The 23,107-nt window shown below is 40.7% G+C and overlaps 1 protein-coding gene across 1 annotated transcript in view; it reads left to right on the forward strand.

Annotated features, from left to right (window-relative positions):
* Positions 1-452: 452 nt before the first annotated feature.
* nsmfb (NMDA receptor synaptonuclear signaling and neuronal migration factor b) overlaps positions 453-23,107 on the forward strand; it is a 50,108-nt gene continuing 27,453 nt past the window's right edge. The window contains exons 1-6 of the mRNA XM_062417809.1: positions 453-523; positions 15,390-15,451; positions 16,975-17,736; positions 18,074-18,146; positions 19,823-19,828; positions 22,623-22,691. Of these exons, the coding sequence (XP_062273793.1) occupies positions 453-523; positions 15,390-15,451; positions 16,975-17,736; positions 18,074-18,146; positions 19,823-19,828; positions 22,623-22,691 (1,043 nt within the window). The remainder of the gene's footprint in view (positions 524-15,389; positions 15,452-16,974; positions 17,737-18,073; positions 18,147-19,822; positions 19,829-22,622; positions 22,692-23,107) is intronic.

Here is a 23,107-nt window from a genome sequence, read left to right on the forward strand (position 1 = left end):
GATTACTTATGGACTCAAGCGTCCACGTTTCCTCTCATCCAATACACACACCCATATAATGAACACGGGTATTTATCTTGTGTTCTCTGCCCACCCCGCACCTGTCCAGGCCGTGCAGGAGGCTGGAAGGTCTTCCTTTTATGGTCTCAGTTTCCTTCCTGGAAGCTTCAGTTGGATGAGGAGAGGAGAGCAGAGCGCATCACCAAGCTGAGTGATCCTCCATCAGTGCTGCTGCGCTCCACGCTGAGCCCCGCAGCTTTCTGGAGCATTCAGCTTTTACAATCAAAGATATATTATAATAGTGATAACTATGAATTTATTATAGCGTGACTAGCGTTGGATACGGATGAGTTTCATTCCCCGTTTGGTGTTTTTCTCTTTTGTTTGCTTCCCTCGCCGATCAGTCAGTGGAATGGTCTGCGTTTTCTCTCCTGGGTCGTCTCCACTTCAGCATGGGAACTGCAGTGTCCAAAAGGAAGAATCTGAGGAGTGATGCGATATCTTCCGTGGCAGCAAAAGTTCGGTGAGTGTGTCCAGGAGGGGGGAAGGCAGTGGGTTCTGTAGCGGGGGTCTGTGCGCTCTGAAGCCGCACGGAGAGAACCAGCAGAGCGCAGAAGAGACGTCTGTCGGGTAAAACTAACCAAAGTCGATACTTTAAGAGATCACATCTTTAGACACATTACAGCTGGGTGTGAACTTTGAATTGTCTATTTGACAATAAAAGAATACATTCTGATTAAGTCCCCATGTGGAATCAGAACTGCTTGTGTGGTCCTTCTACATTGTTCGTGACTCCTCTGTTAATGTGAGCTTTTGTAATAGAGAGTACAGGTTGCGTAGCTGCTTTTAAAGTTTAACTTTGGCTTATTGTTTGTTATACTTTATCTCAGCAGATTATTTTAAGGAAACTATTAATTAAAAAATCTTCTCTTAATCAAAAACACATCTTCCCTGCAAACTCCCTTTTCTACTGTTCACATTTCAACAAAGTTTTAAGTTCCTAATCCCCTTCTTTGTCATTTATATGCACATGAGTGCGTTATAATTTCATATATATTCCCTTATTAACATATCTGATTCCTGCCTATATTACAAGTTCAGTAATTTGCATATATATGGCCCAGAATCACAAATCACCCATTTTCACCAAAGGGCTTTACATTGCCACAATGTAACACATTGTTACTGTACCACAAATACATCCTCTTTCATTGGTTCTTCAGTTTAGATAAGGAAAAACTCCCCCTAAAAAAACCTTCAAGAAGAAAAAAAAGAGAGGAAATGTCTATTTGTTTTACACTCATGATTTTTAAATTTTTTTTAAACTGTGGATTTGGTCTGGCTTGCTTCAAAACTTAATTTAAACATATTTTGGTTCATTAAGCCCATTATTATTTCCTCTGCACAATGACTTGAACATGATTCCACATTTGTAATACTGTGAACAGCAGTGTACATAAACACAGCAACAACAAAAGCTTTGTATTTATTTGTTTGCATGTAGTAGAGCCAACAGAGTGCATTTATCTTATTTTAATGTCATAGTCATCTATAAATGTGTAACGTCCAGCCGGACTCACTGGACTTTTGGCTGATTTCTAATCACACTGTAAACGTTGTGAGTCATGCCATTAAAGGTCTTGGTGTCATGGCTGTCAGATCAGTGTGTTCTCAGTCTGAATAAGGCTGCGGGATGACTAATGTTGTATGGTAGAAGATGCGCTCTGTCGCCCACTTACTGACCTCAGGAGTCAGTCTCTTAACGCCGGCATGCAGTCAGAAAGAGCTCTATTTCTCCCAGTCATGTGAGCATACACCTACTTTCCTTCTAAAATGCATGATTCTGCTAAATTGGAGTAACACACACATGCACATATTCTTAAGCAAACAATGCATGACCTTTCCACCTCCAAAGCCACCACCGCACTCTATTTGTCGTCCTTGTGCTATTAATCTGTTTATCGCCTCCCTCTCCACCTCGCTCGCTTTTTTAAATCTCGTGCTTAACTTCCATACATTTGACTCCAATCACAGCCAGAATTCCGGACACGCATGTGGACCACGGCCAAGGTAAATGTGCTTCCACATATACCGCCCCGTTATATCTGCGATCATGAGATGCACTCCAGTTGACAAAGAGTTTAAAGGCTCTCAGCGCGAACAATAGCGCCTCTCCTAGATCCCAGACGCTCTTCAGTCTGAGCTGAGCGGGGATTAGTGGTCTCTCTCTCTGACAAATCCAATCCCACATTTTTGTCATTGGATGAGTGTGAATAGCAATACAGTGGAGAGATTATACTGGAAAGCAGCATGTTTAATGGGATCCTAATCACTTCTGCTTTTGACCCTGTACTTAACACATCTGTCCCTTCAAGTGTCATTAAATTCACTATTTCACTTGAAAAATACTGACTAGATCTCTACCTAAGTAGCTGGAAACATACAATAGATTCAGGTTGACTATCTGTGCTTTGGTCAGGTTTTGTGTGGTTGGAGTTTATAACAAATGAGTTTTTAACAACGTCATCAGCAACTAATGTTCTCAGGTGACCGATTTGAAATGTTTGTTGGCTCCGATTATGATTAATCTCCAATTAATGGTCAGAACGGGGCTGGAAAAGATGGTTTAAAGGTAAAGGTCTGAAGGCAAAACTGTTCGTAGCTGCTTTGAACAGTGAGTGGGGTGAGACGGTCTTTCTTGGACGGCACTCATTGTGTTGCATTGTGTCGTCGTACACATGAAAATCGATGGAAGCAGTGTGTAAGATTACAAAAGAGAGTTTAGGAAAAAAAAGTTTAAACCCTGTGAACTGTCTCACATCTGCACACCTGGCCAATGGCTTCATAAAGTTGCCGCGATTGTTGATTTCGGAAGGGTATAGACCTTGTTGTACGCAATCCTATCCAGACATGTAAAAGGTATACTGTAGGTGCCGCGATATTGACTTTTTACTTACCGCACAAATTAGAGGTAGGTCTAGCCATTTAAACTGTCTAGATAACAGCCATAGAACATCATTTAAACCACAGATGTTTGGTTCCTAAATATCGTATTGGCCCTGATTATAAGACCTCCCCCCTCCCCTTACAGTTTCCAATACTCGCATTGGGAAGAAGACTTTTTGAATATAACTCACATCTTAGTATAGTTACATACTCACACACTCTCCTGCCAGGCTCTTAGAAGCGGACAAAAATGATGTTCTATGGTAGTTATCATTTATAAAACTGATTGTTTTTTCTTTTTGAGCCCCTTATCATCTGTGACAGTGGTGTGTGACAGTGTTTGGCAGCTTGACATATTCCATTTCTGCAGTCGAGACGACGGAAGATGCTTTGGACTCGTTTTCATTTTTTCATACATTTACCTTCTCTGTGGTAGAAAACAAGTTACAGGATCCTTCAGGTTAAAAAAGGACTAATGAAACACTTCTAGGGCTGTCTGACTCTAACACACTCACTAAAAACAGAAACAACTATGAATGGAATGCTTTAAGTAGGAGAAGGTTTTACACTATAATAGTCTAGACCCCGAATATAAGACAACCCAACTTTTTCAGACATATTTCCAGGAAAAAATACCCCACCTTATATTTGGACTAATACGGTAAACCTTTTGAATGCATTTATTTCTGTAGCAGTCCATTCTCTATCGCCTCTATTGTCTATATGCCTATCTTTATTCCAGGGTTGTGATTAGGTGGCTGACTTTGCTTCAGGAATATCAGTCGGCACTCTGCTTGTCATTCTTAATGCCAAGCCTGAGAGAATAACTAACGTCCCATCACTTGAGCCGCTCGCTCAGCTCTGAAGCGGTGACCGGCTTGACTTGGCGGTGGACGTGATGGGACTGTGTTACCGTAATCATGCAGCTCTAGGCAGTTGACTTTTCCAACAAGCAATTCCTTTTAAAACCTCTACACACAAAGCTAGCATCACTGTTTCTACTGCTGAGAAACTCCTATATCTTGACAGGCTAGAAACACAATAACTTACCATGATGCAAAATGGTGAAATGCAACAAAACCTCATGGAGGTTGTAAAAATCATATATCTACCTTTCGAAATTCCAATTTCCATGAAAGCTGAAATATACAGTAATACAAAGTAGCCTTTCTAACATCATAGGTCTTGATGAAAACTTGTTAGTGTGGTGACCGCCCAGAGAAAAGTGGATTTAAGCCTTGTTAGATTGTCTTGTTCTCTCATTCATTCACTGTTCTTTAGTGCAGAATCACCCACCAACCAGTCTGGCAAATATGGGCATGCTGTGCAGAGTTTACTGACGACACCTCGAAGGGTTTCTAGGTAATCGCAGATGTAGTTAGGTTCAGACTTTTCTAATATAACATCAGCTGTTGACAGCATGGGGTGCTGTTTTAGCTTTTGGAAATGAGCTCATGTGTTCTGGAATCAGCTATGAATCAGGCAGAATGTTGTCATTAACCTGAAGTTAAACATGTAATTAAACATTTTGAGCATAGTCAGGCCATCCATCTATTTCCCATTGAGTCTTGGCTGCATGTGTGGCATCTTGTTGGCACAGCTGAGTTCATCAGGAGAATGAGGGGAGGCATCTTATGTGCATAGAAATGGGGCTGAGAAAGAGGATGCCAGAATGAATATGCATTTGAAACTTGGCTGATTTGGAATAGATTGTCTCTTTTGCATTTCAGGTCATTCTGATGCTAATGTATGAACATTCTTGACTGACTATTTTAATAGTCCTAGAGGATTGTGCAAAAGAAAGAAGGAAAAGGTTAATGAAAGTCTTGCATGCTTGCTGGGTTTCACTGTCTTTTACCGTGCACTTAATCATGTGTTTAACATCTCTTTAAGGAAAGTTGAGGGAAAATTAGTTTTCTTTTATGCACTGTGCCTCGAGCATTCAGTGATGGCTCAAAACACCTCCCTGTCCTGTTTATGAAAATCTTTGTAGAACAGCACACAAAAACCAGGCCGTCTGCTTTGATCAGCCACTAGATAGGAAAGATAACCAGCACTTTGGGGCGAACATCGCCTTTAATATTTCAAGAGTGTTTGAGTCACTTTGGGAAGGAATTGCACAACACAACAGTTTTTTCAGCCCTTAATAGTTTCCGCTTTGGTGAAAATATGATTTTGTGAACTCTTCCCTCTTTCCTCTGGCAGCAACCCTGTGCTCATCACTGCCCAAATAAGCTCCAGCCACGGTCCAGTGTGGCTATTAGCTATAAAACATCTGGGTCCCCTCTTGAAAATATAGACCTGTCAGACTCACTGGTGCAAATCCACATGAAGTTTTGGCCTCTTTTCATGTCTTTAAAGGGACACTACTCATAGATGATTTACAGTATCCTTAAATATGAATTGGCATATTTAATACAGTAAAGGGAAACCAAAGGTCTCATTCTGAACCTAGGAATACAGCAGGCATGGCCAAATCAGCCCAGTCTCTCTAGGAATTATGTGATTCTGTATCTAATGATTTACAACATTTAGTCCTAATGCAGAAAGTAGTGCATCCTTCATATAATTGAACAGAAGGTAGAGAGGAATCCATATTGGGAACACTTTTGAAAGGTTTTTATGTCTGTCAGTCACTGAAATGTAACAATCCAGAATGCAACTCAATGCATTTAAATAAAAGTTCAAGTCTAGTTTATTTTTTCTCTCGCACTTATAAACAGCAGAATTTGTGTTTTAAATGGCTGCTGATGGCACTACTGTATCGCTATGAATTCCCTGTAAGGGTGTGGAGTTGATGGGTGGGTGTGAAGGAAGTCTGACTTTCATTCAGGTAACTGGAGTTTTTTTATCCCGTCACAAATTTAATAGTATTTTTCACTGTTTAAATTTTAAAAACATGGCAGTGAAAATTAAACAGGCTTTGCAGGGTCAGCTATAGTTGCAATTTTTTTTTTTTTAGTTGCAATAAGTCAGCAGAAGATGAATCCGCATCCATTGCCAAATACTTAGTTATTTCAGGTTTGCTGTGTTTTCCTTGTCTGACAAAAAAAAATAAAAAAATAAAAACTGAATCTTTTTGGGTTTTGGGCATTTTGGGCATTTGAACATTTGTCATTGTTTTTTGATGTTTTATTGGCCAAATGAATTATCAAAACATGGATCGGAAGATGAATCGATAATGACAATCATCTTTAGTTGCAGCCCTGCAATTGATCAATGTCAACATTCTTGTCTTGGAGTGATGTTGGGCCAAATATTCAATACCAGAAATTAGATTCAGGTATTGAATTTTTCAAAGGATTTATGTTTTTGTCAATGAGAACAAGTCAGACCATTGTAGCATACTAAAACAAGACTAACAAATCTACTGCTACTAGTAGCTACTCTGGCGTTACTGAAACCCACAGTAAGAATGTTGCACTGGAGTACTTTTACCAGTCAAACACCTACAACAATTAATATTAAAACCTGGACAGCTTACAGAAGAAGAACCTCCAAAACATCATAAATGGACGGCAGCAGTCTTCTCTCGAGTCGTTAAATCTATGACCTCAGCTGACCTTTCTATGATGACCAGGAGGAATTGCAAAAATAATGAGGGTCATGTACTGTCCCTTTGAGCTATAATGGGTCCTAGCCTGTGACTGACATAGTGATTATAAGAACATTTTCACAAGAAATCAGTATTCTGGTCAGTAGAGCAGAGGTCAAACAGAAACACTGTGTGTGTGTGTGTGTGTTAAGGGGTTTTAAGTTCACCTTCAAACTCCATTTGATGACGAGGTTGAGGAGAATGGGATGGAAAGTGAGTTTTTGAAATCCACAAAACTCACAACCCCACAAACCTCCAGAGAAATATACTGTGGTCAGTTAGTGCTAAAGGGCAATAAAGCTCCAGCCTAGTTCCTCCTTTAATAAAACCCAATATCAGCCCAATATGACAGCAGACTATCAGAAGACTCCCTCCCTCAACCTGAGGCTGCTCCTGCATGAGCGACTATCCAGCCTCACAACTGTTTGGATGAGATACTTTGTGTTTAGTTTTTTTTTTTTACTTTTTTCCCCTCCAGCGCCCGTTGTTGAACCCACTCACAGTCTCTGGGGAGATATGGGTAATTGCCTGACTCATGGCCTTTGTTGTCAGTGGAGTGTAGCGGAGCAAGTGTCCCTTAATGAAGTCATCAGCGTTTTACTAGCCAGTCCTCCCAGTGTGTGCTGAGCAGAGAGATAGGAGGTGATAGGACGATGTTGGTGGACAGTGACACAGGGAGATGAGGAAAAGCGACACAGGCCAGAATGGTGTTATATAAATCTAAAGTCTGTCTTTTCCTTTCCTTTTATTTAACCAGTTCAGTCAACAATTTTTGTTAAAAATTGGGGGGGACAAATCGTCAATCAGACTTTTTGCAGTTAGACAGTTTCTGTGTGTACTTAAAGTGGCAGCGAAAGCACTTAAAGTGTCAGTTGTTGTCCCTTTACTTCTTTTTTGGGCTTTTGAGACAAAGTTAACACTATTCCAATGTTTCATTGTCCGTAAGCCTGAGTATTTTAGAGTTTTGTCATTTCATGGAAAAAACTGAGTCTTTTAAGGCACCATAGTATGTAGAATACAAATGAAAAGGAGACCCACTTTCTATTTCTCCCTAATCACACATCTCAAACTATACTGATTCTTCTAGGCTGACAATCTCAATGACTATAGGAAGAACACTACTTCTCAATTCTTCTATAGGTCCTAGATAAGGCACCTGTCCTATGCCCTTAAGAATTTCCATTATGGGATTAAATCTACAGCCCCAGAAAACATCATATAAATGTATTCTGTGTAGAATCCTCATACAGTATATTACACTTCCTCCCACTCCCATTCTCCCTGTTCTATTTCCTCTGCTTTCCTCTTAACAATTAGTTCATCCAGTCCACAGGGCAACATCGGCTGTCTTTAATAACAGATAACTCTGTCGGCTGTAATGACGCCCTAATGATAGAAGCAGGTAGAGCAGTGAGACGGCTGTCGGTCCCCTCATTGATCTGACTAATTAGGCCTGAATCGCTGATCGCCTCCCAGCGAGCGGATGGAACACGGAGGGCACAGCGGGGTCAAAAACTTAAACAAACCCTCTCTGTCAGCTGGAGCTGGCTGTGGAAGCTCAACTCATCTTCAATATATGATGACACAGGCTCACTGTTAAGAAAAATAGCTGCCGTAACAGTAACTACAATATATGGTTTCGAAGATACATTTGGACTGATATTGTCTTTTTATTGAATATCAGCGCATCAGTGTCACCTCCTTCTGGTATGAGTGATGCCTCTGCCTGGCTGCAGCTGCAGTGAAGAAACCCTACAATCAAATTGAGTATACTTTGCACATTTTGGTTATGTATTGAACTTCTGAATAGTGTTTTTAAAGTAACGCTTCATTTTAAGGTAGCAGTGTGCCTCAGAGGTGAACACTGAGCTGTTGGAGGATGGTTGAGAGACCCTGATGCTTGTTTCTTGAAAACCAGTAGTACAGTACAGTAGCAAGGTTAAGAGACAGGGTACAAATGAATACAAATGTAGTTTGAGATGCAATAAGGGTCACCTATAGTGACAAACCCATAGAAAATTGCAGTTTCAAGAAGCTCTACAGAGTTCTTTTTAAAAGATTTATTTGAGCTTTTTTTCTCTAACCACTCCACCACCCCATTATTCCATTTTTGTTTCCTATCATGGTCTTAATGCTCTTCCATCCTTTATTATTAATTTAAAGTTTTCTGGCCTTACATTGTCAAAAGGCAAAGGGGAAATAAAAACCTGATGGATGGCCATGTTGCCCCTCAGTTAGACTTCAGATTGGCTAATTAACATTCCCATGGTCTCAACAATATCACACAGTCATTTAATCATCTTCACTTTGCATAGTGTGAGCGAGGAACGTTGTTGTTGTTGTTGTGGAGAACAGGCACCTCGCCAAATCCAGTCTTTTTCATGTTATGACTCCCTGATGAGCCCACAGCAAGAAGATGATAGATATGTTGATCTTTCTTCCTTCCCTCCTTCACCACATTGGTGTCCAATCAGTGTTGATGATAAATGTTGCTAATTGAAGCAATAAACTCCTCAGTATGCGCTATCTTGACCTATGGGGAAAATGCAGAAAGCGGTCAAAAAAAAGAATGTGAAACTATGGGCCACCTTGGCTACATAGCAGAAGGGGAGGGACCACCTTTCAAACTGGAAATGCCGGCCGAGGACGTTGTTACATATACAATATTTCACATGGTTTTTTTTGGTACTTAACACCGCAATACTGTTGTCACATACAAGTCATCAGTAGGTTTATTTGGTTAATTTAGCAGTCTGTAATGATTTGGTACTGCAAACAATAACGCAAATGCTAACACTAGCTTGCTAACTAGCTAATCGTCATTTCCAGTAAGTGCCCACTACACGAGGAAGTACATAGTGTACACAGCGTACTAACAGAAGTATGTGATTTGAGACGCAGCGTAGAAATCCGAGCCGAAACAGTCTGTAGTTCCTTTTTTGCCCCCCCAACTATGTCACTGTACACATTCAATGACGGTGCTGGTGCTGGAAGAGCAACATATTTTGCCATTTTTGCCCCAGAGACACAGAGAACATCACCAACAACCGCTGAGATTTTAGCTAGAAATAAGGTTGAAAATCGACAAAATGGTCCTTTAAATCACAAGAGAATCCCCTTCACAGAATCCTGTAGGACAATGTAGTATCACACATAATGTAAGCACATCATATTTTACAGTTAGACTTTACACTCTTGAATAGTGATCCTAGTGATCAGTGTGACTAATGCAAAACCATTTATACACTCATGTTCCAATGCTCAAAAGTGCTAGCAAATACATACACTTGAGGCCACAATGTTCCCATGTGCTAATTGGCATGCACTTAAAAAAAAAGCCTGTACACACTTATGCTCCAACTCACACACACACACAAAAGCAAAACCACTCACTCAGACCAGCACAGGACCTTTCCCCTTCTTTGTCACAGTACTGAGGTTCGTCTGTTTGCTCACTGTGCCATTATATGTGAATGTGTCCCCAGGCATATATACGCTTCACTATTCATATGTGCCTCATATATATGTAGTCATCCCACTAACTCACACATAGAGAGGAAGAAGGAGAAACCTCACTATATGACCATCTCATAAGAGCATTATATCATCTGTCTCCTCCCCCCTCCTTTCCTTTATTTCATACTCTTTCCTTAATTACCATGCCTCCCCTCTTCATCCCACTCCCCCACTCCCTCCTTACTTTCTATTTCGGTCTTATAAACACATCTCTTTCTTGTCATCGTGTTTCTTCTTCTCCTCCCTCCCCCTACTCATGTCACATGGCTGAAAACATGCAGTATGAAAAAAAAAAAAAAAAAAAATCTCCAAAAGCAGAGAGTAAAGCTTCTGGCTGCGGTGGCTTCACGGGGGCCACGGAGAGACGAGGCGTAGCCGGACGGTGCTCAACTGTGATGTATAATTAATGTGTGAAAACTCTCCGACGCAGACGCGTAATATGTGTTTTTTCTGTTTCGGAGCCCTCTGGAGTAAAAAAATAAATGAATGCGTTTAAAAAGCCGTGGTGACTGCTGTGATAAACATTATCAGATAACCGCTTTTGCCTGAGGAGCACGCAGAGCCTGGGTGCTTTTGTGTGTATTACTCTGCTCTCACCCTTGTGAGCACTGAATATCATCACATACTTGATACAGTAGATAGTAAATTCTCATTAACATATCAAATTAGAAAAAATAGGTGTAACAAATAAAGGTAAAAATGGCTATATTTCAATTAGTTGCTCCAGTTCCAGTGTTCCTTTACTGCAGACATTCTGACACATCAGCAGAGGAAAAGCAGGTGAAATTAATTACATTAATAATGGCTCAATCCCATTTAGTTTCTTTCAAATTCATAACCCCGGCACGGTGCGTGAAGGTTCCCCAGTGTGGCTGCCTTGTACACTTCCACTTACAAGGGACTGAGCTATTGTAAATGCTATTAGTTCCATCTGTGCTTTTTACTGCCACGACAAGTGAAAATGTCTGCTGTAACAAAAAAAAGAAAAAAGGTTATTGCCGGCTCACCGGCACGACTTACTGGGACACTAAAATAGAGTGGAGCCGTGATCTGTTGTAAAAACTTGAACCTGTGCTGTTTGAGTCAAAATGTTTGGGCTGTGAAAAAGACCTACAGCAAACATAGATGATTTTAAGACGTTAGATCACTCAATTATGACTAGTTTGATTTTGGGAATTTTGTGGATTTGAGTGCTTTGAGTGGGATGATAGAGGGTTTAAGACTCTAATGCGCACAACTGTTCAACTATTTAAAGGCTGTACTAATTAAATCATTGTTTTTGGCCATTGGGGGGCAGTGTAACAAGCTGTGAAGACAACGTTAAAAAATTATGCTAATATGATGCTGATATATCGACACTGATACTGCTTATCGATACCAATATTTATTCATACTCTTATCGACACACTCTCCATAATTTGGTGCAACATACATAACGTAAAGAAAATCGTGATTGACTGAAATTTTATCTAATCTTCAACCAATCGATTGGCCGATGGGGGAAAAAAGCGACGTTCAGGTCTTATAGTAAACAAGCCGAGATAGCCCTCTGAGCTAATGCATGCTAAATACGTTATGTCATTAGTTGGTGATATCTAGTGTCTGCTTTTTTTGACGATACGAGATATCTAACAAATAACAGAACCTATATCATATTAGTAAAGCATATAATCACCACTTTTAAGGAGAATGTAGAATGTAAAAGATAACGTTATTTTTTCAATTTTATTTATTTATTTGAATGTAAAGGTGTCATAGTTAGCCAAGAGACTAGTTTTCATCTATAGTCCCTGGATAGGTATATTCTTCTTCCTTTCTGTTTTATGGCGGAAAGTAACTAGCATTAAAGTCCATTACAGCCATCTTTGCCAGCTATGTTGGAATGAATTAACGTTAATATCCTTTTTCATAGTTTAGTAATGATTTTAACCACTCAGCCCTATTTTATATAGTATGATGTGAGAATAAAGTGAATTGTTTTGGAAGCAGCACAGGGAGATTGCATTCTGGTCAAGATTCTAACAAGATAAGCGACACTTATAGAAGTCCGCTCTGTGTTTGCTGTAGACACTGCAGCGCTTTGTCCTCTGTGCTTTTACATCACTTTACTCTCACATATGGAATTTTTTAAAAGGAAGAGTGCACAAAGTCAAGCAGACAGATCAGAGATGATTGCATTTTCTTCCTCGTGTCGTGTCCTCACTCCTCCTCCTCCTCCTCTCCCATCATCCTAACTGGGATGGGAGGGGAGTTTTCATGGGGAGAGGGGGGGGCGCCGCCACTGCACGTGCTGCCTCATATTTAATTACTTAGAGAGTCGTAGCAGGAAGGCATATAGGCTACAGCAACAACACAGCAATTCCATTTCATCGCAGCCCCCCTGAGATTCAGCTCTGTGTATGCATGTAGCGAGAGTATCGTGCATGTGTTCATGTGTCTGCAAGGGTATTTGTGTGTAGCCTATTTATTTTTTCTGCATGCTGCTCCACACTCAGTCTCTGAGTGAGGATGTGGGAGTCTGTCTGTGTATCTGTGCGTGTAGATGGCAGGAATGCAAGGTCGGAGTGAGTGGGAAAAGAGTGATTACAGGCTTTACTGTTTCTCTATGTGTCTCTCTCTCTCTCTCTCTCTCTCGCTCTGTGTGTGTGTGTGTGTGTGTGTGGCCTATATCTTTTAGATGATGTGTATCTTGAGAATGTGGGTGTTTCAGCAGGAGGAATGTGTATCTGAGTATAAAACAAACTATTTCACACCGTAGTACAGCTGCTGATTTTACTTACTGTATCTTGTGCCAGAACAATGAAGAGGCTATTTCAGCTGCTTTATTCAAGGATAAATTCAAGTCAAACTGAAATTACCACACCATGACCGCGCCCCCCCCCCCCCCCCCCCCCTCAAACTACCATGCAATCTCAATGGAAAACCTGTGGCCAAATGCAGCCAAACTAAAAGTTGGAAATAGTTTAATTGATGTGTCGACCTATGTTTCCAATAATTCCTTCCTGCCTGAAACACATTAAAAATGGAAGATAACTGATTATGACTGTTTCTTCACACCTCATACCGTACGACGACACAATGTACAATTACAAAGATGCAGAAAAAAAGAAGGTTGTATTTTTCCTACGTTTTACTGAACAAGTCATTTATTTCCAAACCACATTTACAGTCACTCACCGGACACAAATTGCAAGCGGTTCAGCAGGTGAAATGACTCGCCTCTAGCTGGCTGTCCTGCCTCTTGATATGTGAGTCCACCCTTGCCAACAGATCATTAAACTGAGAAATGTTGAGCCTGAAGCACTGCTAGAAACGGTCGTTGTCCAGCCTCAGCCCCTGGACCAGCTGGTGATATTCCCCATGCTGCTCGCAGGTCTACAATATGGGATGCATCCACAGATGATGGGCAGAGCAGTGCTGTCCTCCTCAAGTACACCAGGGCACAATTAATCTCTCATCATGGATCTAGACTATATATAAGAATCCCTTTCCTACAAAATAATTATAGTTTCAAGGGACGACATCTCATTGGCAACCTATCTCACTTCAGAGAACATAGCCTATCAGATATATCGACAATTTGTCAACTGTGTTTTTTGGTCCACATCGGTACTATATATTTCATGTCAAGTTTTGTCGCTCTTTGGTGTGTTTTCAGCATTAGAACTCTCCTCAGTTTTTGTGTAAGTCAATATAAACTACAGTAGAGTGATACTGCAGCTATTCTGAGTAATTGTTCCATTTTTCAAAGGAGGATGAAACCATTTTTGGTCATTGGAGCATGTCATTGCCCTTTATTGACCTCATGTGTATCGTCAAAAATGATGTGCTTGTCCTTTAACTTTATGTCTACACTGGAAGTGGGAATGTATCACGTTGACATCTGCTGCTTGAGACCACCTTAGGGCTACATTTTAGCAACTATGTGACCAGCTTTACAAAATAACACAGTGTTAAGAGCCACAATGACAAACAAACATGATAATATGCGGTTGCGCTGATTAGATCATTGTCATTGCTTTGCTAATTTGTTGGGCAACATATCACAGCCTCTTGACATACCACTCCATAGTCAATTACTCTAGGGCAGGTTGCATAGGGTCAATGGGCAACAAAGCATGGATTGGCACTGACATGAGACATAAGCCCCTCAGCTGGTTAACTGCCTATGTGGCCAAGAGCCTTCCCACACAGGCACTGTGCACCATTCAAAATACAGTACCTACCGTCCTTATCATCTGAGCCAAAATTCATACCTCATGGTGAACACTGATTTTTCAACAACTACAAAAATCTAACCATCCATCAAACACCATCAATATATTTACCTACTGATTTAATTTAATTTTGCATGACATATGTTATACAACCATATTCTTGAACCAAGTCGGAAACCCCCAACCGTTGTAAAATCCCAGTGTACAATAGTGGTGATTGGCCCCATTATGTGCTGAAGTAGATTTTTTGTAATAAGAGTGAGGTCTGAAGGCCGTGTGGCTTCTGAAACACAGAGTTTGAATGCTAGTTAATGAGCTAATCACAGTTATTCAAGGCCGTTACCCCTTTCAGAGTTGGTAAATTCAGCTGCTGGTGCCTTTTTTGTGTAATAATCAGAGTTGGCTTTAGCATTGTACTGTTACAAATGTGGTCATGTAGCAGTGCAGAAGACAGCACATGGCATTTTGTTTCTACCAGTGTCGAATATTAAAGCAATCATAGTTTTGTGTGGTGCTTTGGACATGAAATCCATTAAATATCTTCTGTTTCAGTCCAAAAAGGGTCATTTTTTGTTTCAGAAATGTGTAGATACCTGTTTTAAACCCTGACCGTAGCAGTCAGAGGAGAATTACATGTAAAAGAGGATATTATGATTTAGCGACAATCTGCTGCATGGATATTCTGCACACTGTGCCAGTTCTCCACTGTCCCTACCAATATACGCGCTTTCATAACGTGTATGTTCCTACATCTATTTCCTGGCTTTCTGGCTGCCACATGCAATGTCACAGTCCCCTATGGGGCCTATCAGCCTCGCAGCAGAGACAAGCTGTAGCTTCCAAGCTGTTTCCCAGTCCTCCAGTCACTATAAAGGCTGTTACCCTCCTGAAAGAAGGCTGTTACGCTGTTACTGAGTATGAATTCAGGACACTAGCAATAAAATAGTCTCTTTCAGACTGCTGTGGTGGTGTTATCTATTTGACTGGTAGCATGCCATGACAGTCACTCCATACAGATAAAAAGCTCAGGCAGAAAAATTGACTCTGAGTCACTTCTCTGTGTTATACTGCGATTGTTCTCAGGGTTAACTGCTATATCTGTTGTATCTCCACAGAGCAGCCAGAGCATTCGGAGAATACCTGTCCAATACCAATCCAGAGAACCGTAACGGAGCAGGTAGGTGACACAGGCACACTCTGGAAAGAAAGTGATTATCTACTGACCAACAATGAACAATAGGAAAACCAAGAGTCTAACATGGTATCTTAAAAACAGGCTGACCTCACTAATGAACAACATTTTTTTCTAATTGTACATTGAATGAGCAAAACACCCTGGTCACTGAAATTATGACTTCATCATCTTTAACAGTAAATACGAACTGTGCCAGCATTTAAAAGAAGAAATAATGTCGGTGAAATAAATCAATTGAATTAAATGGAAATCAGTCACTGCACTCAACAGATACAAAGTACATTTTCTTTTCACTGCACTTTCAACTTTGATGAGATTTGGAATGCAAATTTGCACTGTTGACCCATATAAACCATCTTTATAGTGCTGACCTTTGAGGAAAAACAAGGAGCCGGAACGTCCAAAACAAAAGCTGTAATACATTAGCATGCTTTAGCTGTCCACTTAATCTTGTTGGAGTATAAACAGCTCCACATAAAGGTTACAGTTTACAGACAGTTAAGAGACTGAACTCATTTGTACAATTGTGTATCTTCAATAAACTGTCTAAGCTTAGTAATTCTTTAGCGACTAACCTAACTAGCTTGCTAACCAACTGTTAGCAAGTCACCTAGCTTGTAGAACTATTGTGACTGACTAGTGCTAGAGTGCTCCCAGCTATTAGCTCACCTGGCTAATGGCCTATATGTGCCAACAGTATAGTGATGCAAAAAAAACCATGTATAATTTACATTTGAATAATGCAGCGATGTTTAGTGTTGTTGCAGCGTCCTGGTGGCCGTTGAGGGCGAGAAGTTTCCATAGTTCCGCACTCAACTTTTTGACCATTTTGAGTGCACCATCTGGTTACTTATTAAAATCTAAAATGAGCCTTGTTAGGTGAAGCGAACAGAGAACAAAGTTAGCTCTGCTCAGTTTACATCAGTATCACTTTAAAAACTTGTCCTGTATCATATATATCATATACAGTATGTGTCCTGCCCTGTGCTTGTTTATCCACAGCACAAATTGCATGAAAAAGCTCACTTACTCCCATGAGCTAACACTTATTTACAAGCCTGCGGCTTTGCAGCTGCCTAGCCTACTCAGTGAGAAGGAGCATCTATCCTCCATGACCACACAGGACCACAGAGCTTTTGTTTCTGCCAAAGCCCTTCATGTTCCGTATCAGTTTATCCATTTCCAAATCTTTCATCATTCCTCTCCCTGCTCCTTCCTGTCCATTAGCCACCTCTCTGCTTCTCCTTCTTATTCTCCCAAAATCTAGCTGGCTCCCAAATGTTTACCACCTTGCTGCCAAAACTGCAAATCCCAAAGAGCAGCAAACAACAAACAATTCTTGTCTACTTCCTATGTCTCGTTTCATTTACATCTACATTTTAGACATTTATCTGCTACCCATTTAAAAAAGCTGGATAAATTGCAAACATGATTTATCTGTCAATAACTTTGTTTTCTTGCTACTCCTCTTCATCTTCTGTCCTTTTCTTTGCCTCTATCTCCAGATCATTTATTGTCTGACACTTTCCCCGGCCAGGACTGCGACTCTCCAGACGTCAGCCGCTTGCATAACAACAATCTGCCACCACAGAGCCGCTGTTTGCCCATAACTAAGCCTAACCCTTCCAGCCAGTCAAACCCCAGTATTCACCTACAATCCCAGCCTCAGACTAACACCATCCAGGCTCAAGCACCTTTTGGACCCTCCAAACGTCGACTCTCTGTGGAGCGCAGCCTCTCCACAGAGAACCCACCAGGTGCCAGAGTCCCAGAAGGGGGCACAGCGGTGAAGCCAGCCAGGGTGTACACCATCACCCAGGAGGGAGGGATGACCCTAGGGGGCCGTGGCAGTGAGGAGAGCCTGGAGCTGGAGGTTCTGAAAGGCTCCAGGGAGCAGCCTCTGTCCCAGGCTCCGGACAACAACCCGTCATGCACCAGCCAACCTTCCGCCGCAGTCGCTCGTGGTAGCCATCACCGTAGCAACCATAACCGCAGCAATCATCACCATGCCCACCAGCATCATGGAGGCCCGGCATCATCATCGCAGCCGCTGCAGAGCTCAGGGAGCGCCAACAACATCCGGGACTGGGGGCTGAGGAAAGGGGGGTCGCGGGACGACTGCACCTCAGACTGCGTGGCCTGCATTCGTGCTCCATGTCAAAGCCAGCGCTCCCTGGACCTGGATACCTCACCACGGGATGGAGGGAAGCACCGCAAGAAACTGGAGAGGATGTACAGCGAGGACAGAGCGTCTACTGATGACAGGGGTATAGAATGATTGATGGGAACTTGGATGGGGGCTTAGATTGATATGGAAGATGGAAAGAATATGTAGGAATTGTCCATCTATCATGCCATTAGCAATGTGGTTTTCTGTGCTGAACTTATTGTTTAAAAGCATTTCAAGTAAGGGAAGTGGGGAGAAAGATCTCAAAACATCTTAAACGTACTGCACCCTGAGATTATTTATATTATACTGAGTATTTCACTTCACACTCTCTTGTCAACATGCATTTACGAGCCTCCTCCGCTAATTGTAAAGCCCGTGTGTGAATGTTCCGCTCACTGATACCACGCCTGCCTTTTGTTTTTTTGTCTTTGCAGAGGACAATCCTAATAGCTGGTTCCCCAAAGAGAATATGTTCAGCTTTCAGACAGCCACCACCACCATGCAGGCGTGAGTATGGCATGGAAATCCGCCTTCACTCCCACTCTGTCATCTCTGTCTTACTGAACCACCACCGTGTTGGCAGGATACGGCCCAGCCTTTTTCCTTCCAAGTCTTCCTGCTCACATTTTCTTTCTACTACAAAGTCTTAATGAGCATTCACACATTTTTCTCGCTCGTTGGTCTCACCGAAAAATATGAAAGCCAGTACTAGCTTGTTCCAAATGAAGTAAGGCCAGTCATAGTTGTCCACTTCTGTTATTCAACCTGTATGATTGTATGACTGTATGGAAGTCAGTAGATGCCAAAATTAAAATCAGATTTCTTATTATAATCTCTTTTTCTCTCATATTATGGCAGTGTTAAGGCAGTCATACACTAATCTTTTGTTGACCACATTATATCACATATTTTAAATTAAATACAAAGTTTATTATTATGGTTATTATTATTATTATTATTTAAATACATTTTATACTTTTTTAATTATAATATTATAACATTTAAGTTTGATTACACTTGCTCACAGATAGTGAAATGTTTATTAATGTAATTTCATTTTTGATGTGATTTGATTTTTTCTTATATATTGGCAGATGCAGGCTTCCATACAGATTGCCTTTTTTCAAATTCAAATGAAATCAGAATCCTTCCTTAATTCAACAGGATATTGAAACAACTAACACTAATTGGCTGATATTCATCCATGTACTGAATACTAAAGAATTACTATACACACAAGACAAAGCAAAAAGAAAAAAATTACATCAGAATTTAGAGTAATTCTTTAACTATATGCCAAACCACTTTTTTATGTACACATCTTAAGAAGCTTTTCTATTCGTATTTTTGAGAAACCTTTACATTAAAATTGATATAAAGTTAAGAATATATAACACCAATTAGTCATCTTAAGTCAAAAATCTTAGAACGAAGCAGGATTGGAAAGTACTGAATATGTGTTGGTCTAGACAGTTCACATGCATGCACACACACCCACCCACAGGCCCCTCTGCTCATCTTGACTGCTTAATTATCACCTGTCACCCAGATCCTATAATTATGACCTTTAAAACAGACAAAGCTCACCCATTGTGATCTTTCCCCTTGTTTCTCCCACGTTCCCCCTTCTCTCTCCATATGTCAGCGTCTCTCCTCCCTTTTTTCCCAGCTGTTTCCATCCGCCTGTGTCCCTATTAGGGTCAGACTGATATATATCGGCCTGACAGTGGATTTAAATGATTTGCCACTTAGTGTCTTTCACCCCTCAAATATGATGGGGATGTTTCACTTTGATTGATTACAACATTTTCTGTAGAATTGATATTTGTCTATGGCCAGTCGTTAATTTCTTTCTTTCTTCTTTTCATCATCTTTTCATATCCAGTGTGCATGCCCTAGATGTACTGATGATGTATTAGACTTTGATATACTGTGCATTTCTCACTGATATTGTAAGTTGATAGGCAGAAGCATTCCACTAAAGGTGAGGTTTTTTTCACTCACTGTGTCCTAACCTGATAGTGAGAACTGCAACATGAAGCAGTCTCTGATCTGTGTGTGTGTGTGTGTGTGTGTGTGTGTGGAGTATTTGGCGATCGCCGGTTGCTAACTTTTCTCTCATTTTTGTCTCCTCTTCTTCATCTCTTCTTCTTCTGTGGCCGCTTTCCAAACCACGACTGTAGAATATCGTGAGTAACTCCTTCAACCGCCCCCGCTGTTCTTTCTCGTTGCTCTTTCTTTTTCTCACTCTGTGGGTTAGGTAACGTTGTCTTGAACCCTTTTTTTTTTATCCTCATGTGGCTTTGTGCTACTCATTCTGCTGTGTCCTTAACCCCCCCTCAACCTCAGTGTCTCTGCTGGACCCGGTGTTTAAAGTCAAAGATTCAGTCAGTAGTTGAGTGAAATGCAGGGGAAGGTACTGTACAGCAGGAATGAAATGACTGCAATCATCATGACAATCATATTGGTCAGAGCAAAGCCATTTTTACTGTCATAACCAAAGGACTTGTAACAATAAGTATTCATGTATCTAGCATTATAACTGAATGTGTAATCAGTTTAAAATCAAAAGTGCAATTTGAATAAGTGCAACTTTCAAATCCCAAAAGCTCCAATGTAAATAACACTATTATTGCCTTAAAATGTGTAATAGGTGAAAGTGTTAGTTTGTGGCTGTCAGCATTTAGCCAGGTGATATAAATTTACTGAGCTATAACTAAAGTTCGCCAATTTAATCAGGTTAAGTTCTCTGCAGCCTTATGTCTGCACTTATTACACTGAGCCGAAAAAGATGGTTTATTCAACAACAAAAAAAGGAGATGCACCACTCTGTAAAATGTACATTTATGGAAAGGTAGAAACCGGAAACTGGAAGAAGAGATTTGTCATTGTCTCTCTACATACAGTAAACATCATCACTGATTGCACATTTTTCATTAACATGTAACTTGGTAGTTCTGCAGCTTGATCTGCATTCAAACCAAGACAGACAGTAGCATCATTAGTTAAGGGTGATTAGAGAAAATACTTAAAAGCAGTTTCTAATTATAACCATAGCTGACTACCGCTACTAGCCATTTAACAGTATTAATAGATAGAGCACCAGTTTTAAATGTCATGATGTTTTTTTTAAATTTGAGTATCGTATCATACATCTCATACAATATCCCAATATCTTACTTTTTTTATGTTAACTTAAAAAATGTGTCCAAACTACTGGTTTGAAAAGAAAATAGAACTATGGGAACATCTCAACATCAACATTATTTTATCTGATTCCTTTTATGTACATTTGTTTTGTTTTTGACAACTTATCATGTTTAATAGTATAGCAAATACGTCTGTAGTTTACTTTTTAGAAAATACTGTATTTGAAATTTAATTGGGCAGAAAAATCTGTATTATGGTAAATAGTCTGTGTTTATAGAGCGCCTCTCTAGTCTTCTAACCACTCAAAGTGCTTTTTACACTACGAGCCACATTCCTCCATTCACACACACATTTGCACACCGATGGCACGGCCTTCAGGAGCAATGTGGGGTTCAGAATCTTGCCCATAGCATTTGGACATGTGGACTGGAGGAGCTGGGAATCAAACCGCCAATCTTCTGATTAGTGGATGACCCATTCTACTTCAATTAATATATAAATGGTTTAGCCTTAGCTGTTGTAAACGTATTACATCAGTATGTACAATTTCCTGTTGTCACTCTCTCCACTTAAAAGTTATTGCATGGTTCTGTATATAAAAGGATGCAGCATCTAGCTGGAAGTATTACATATTAACATCACTAAAGCAACTAAAGAATTCCCATATGAAATCTAAGACATACTGCAGGTTACAGCCTACTCTGTAGTGTAATATTTTTTTGGAATCTGCAGGATTGGGTTATGGCACTAAAGAGGAAAAAGGCCTTCAGAGCCTCTCGTAATGACAGATGGTGGAAGAAGTGACAGGCTGAAGGAAGAGTCACTTCCAACATGTTCATCTTTTTTGAAGGAGAGGGAACAGAAAGTGACGAGTTCACAAGGGAAGAAAAATGTAATAGTAATACACAGGCAGGGCTGTGAAGGCTCCTGGATAATAAGCACTGTACAGACTTCAGCCCACTGTGTCGCCTCACAGCTCATCAGCTGTCTGTCAGTCAAAAGCAGACTGCAGGACATGACTTCATTTCTGACATACACTGTCACAGATGATTCTCATTATGTGTGACATCCTGTCAGAGCCATTACTGTCCCCTTTGGGAGAGGCACACCCACACTGACCAAGTTACACTCTGGCAGAATCACTGATAACACACATCAAGACCGGTACATAAAATCAAATCATAGTAAAGTCTCAAACAGTAGATTACGGTCAGTCATTAGTATGAGGCATTGGTTGGCTAATACTTAACAGTATCAACTCACATATGATAGGTAGGATGGGCAGTTTCTTGGTTACCACTAGGTGTCTCTTCTTGACCCCTATTTTGCATTGTTGTCCTAGTGTGTGTGTGTCTACAGTGTGTGTGAGAATGTTCACAACATCTTCTGCCTCTGGTGGATAAAACATCACTGTGCTGCTAACTCTAACCTCTCAGCAACTCCAATCAAACCCTTCACTAACCCTTATAGGTCTAAAACCCCTCACCTTGAACCCCTTCTTTATTGTTGCCCCATCACGCCCTGACTAGAACTTTATATTTATGCCCGAACCCAACTAGACCCAAAGGGCTTAAGTCCTAATCTTAAGCCCTTCAGCCCTTAAACTAGGCTCAAAGCCTAGTTTACAAAAACTCTTGCTCAAATCCAAACGTATTAGACTATTAGTATAGTGTAAATGATTTCTGAGTTAAATCAGATACGTTCTGCAAAGGTTATCTCCCTCTTGGGTCAGTTTGGGTTCAGACAAAAATTCTTTGGTGTTAGGTCAGGCGCAGCTAAACGTTAAATTTTATTTCCCCCGCAAAACCACTTAACACTTTGACGTCCCGGCAGGGCTTTCCGGGGCATTGCTGAGAGAAAGAGGCGGAAAAGAGAGCAGGAGGCAGCTTCCGCGATGGAGAGGTACCGTGTCCTGGCTGTCCTGTCCTGTCCTGTGTGGTGGTGCTTAAACCGTAAACCCTGTGACAGTCTCCCTGTGACGATGCAAAGAAATACCCTTCTTGACACGTCTCACCATCAGATCTTAAAATCTCTTATTTTCATAATGGACCGCTTGGCTGATTTTCAACCCTATCTCGATATACTGTACATTTTTATTACAAAGGTTTCACACAAAAAGTTCTCTAGTGGGCTAATAAACCCCTTCTGTTGTCGGGAGGCTTTTCATTTGGAGCATATACAAGAAGTAATAACAGAGTTTCAGAGACTGTAATTTCACATCGCTCGAAATCTGTAAACAAGAACAATCAGAGTTAATTATGACTGCAAACAGTGTTTCTGTTGAAAAGAGACAGAGCAGCAGAGTGGGGACTCTATAT

This window comes from Scomber scombrus, chromosome 4 (assembly GCF_963691925.1).
Source record: "Scomber scombrus chromosome 4, fScoSco1.1, whole genome shotgun sequence".
Taxonomy (NCBI): domain Eukaryota; kingdom Metazoa; phylum Chordata; class Actinopteri; order Scombriformes; family Scombridae; genus Scomber; species Scomber scombrus.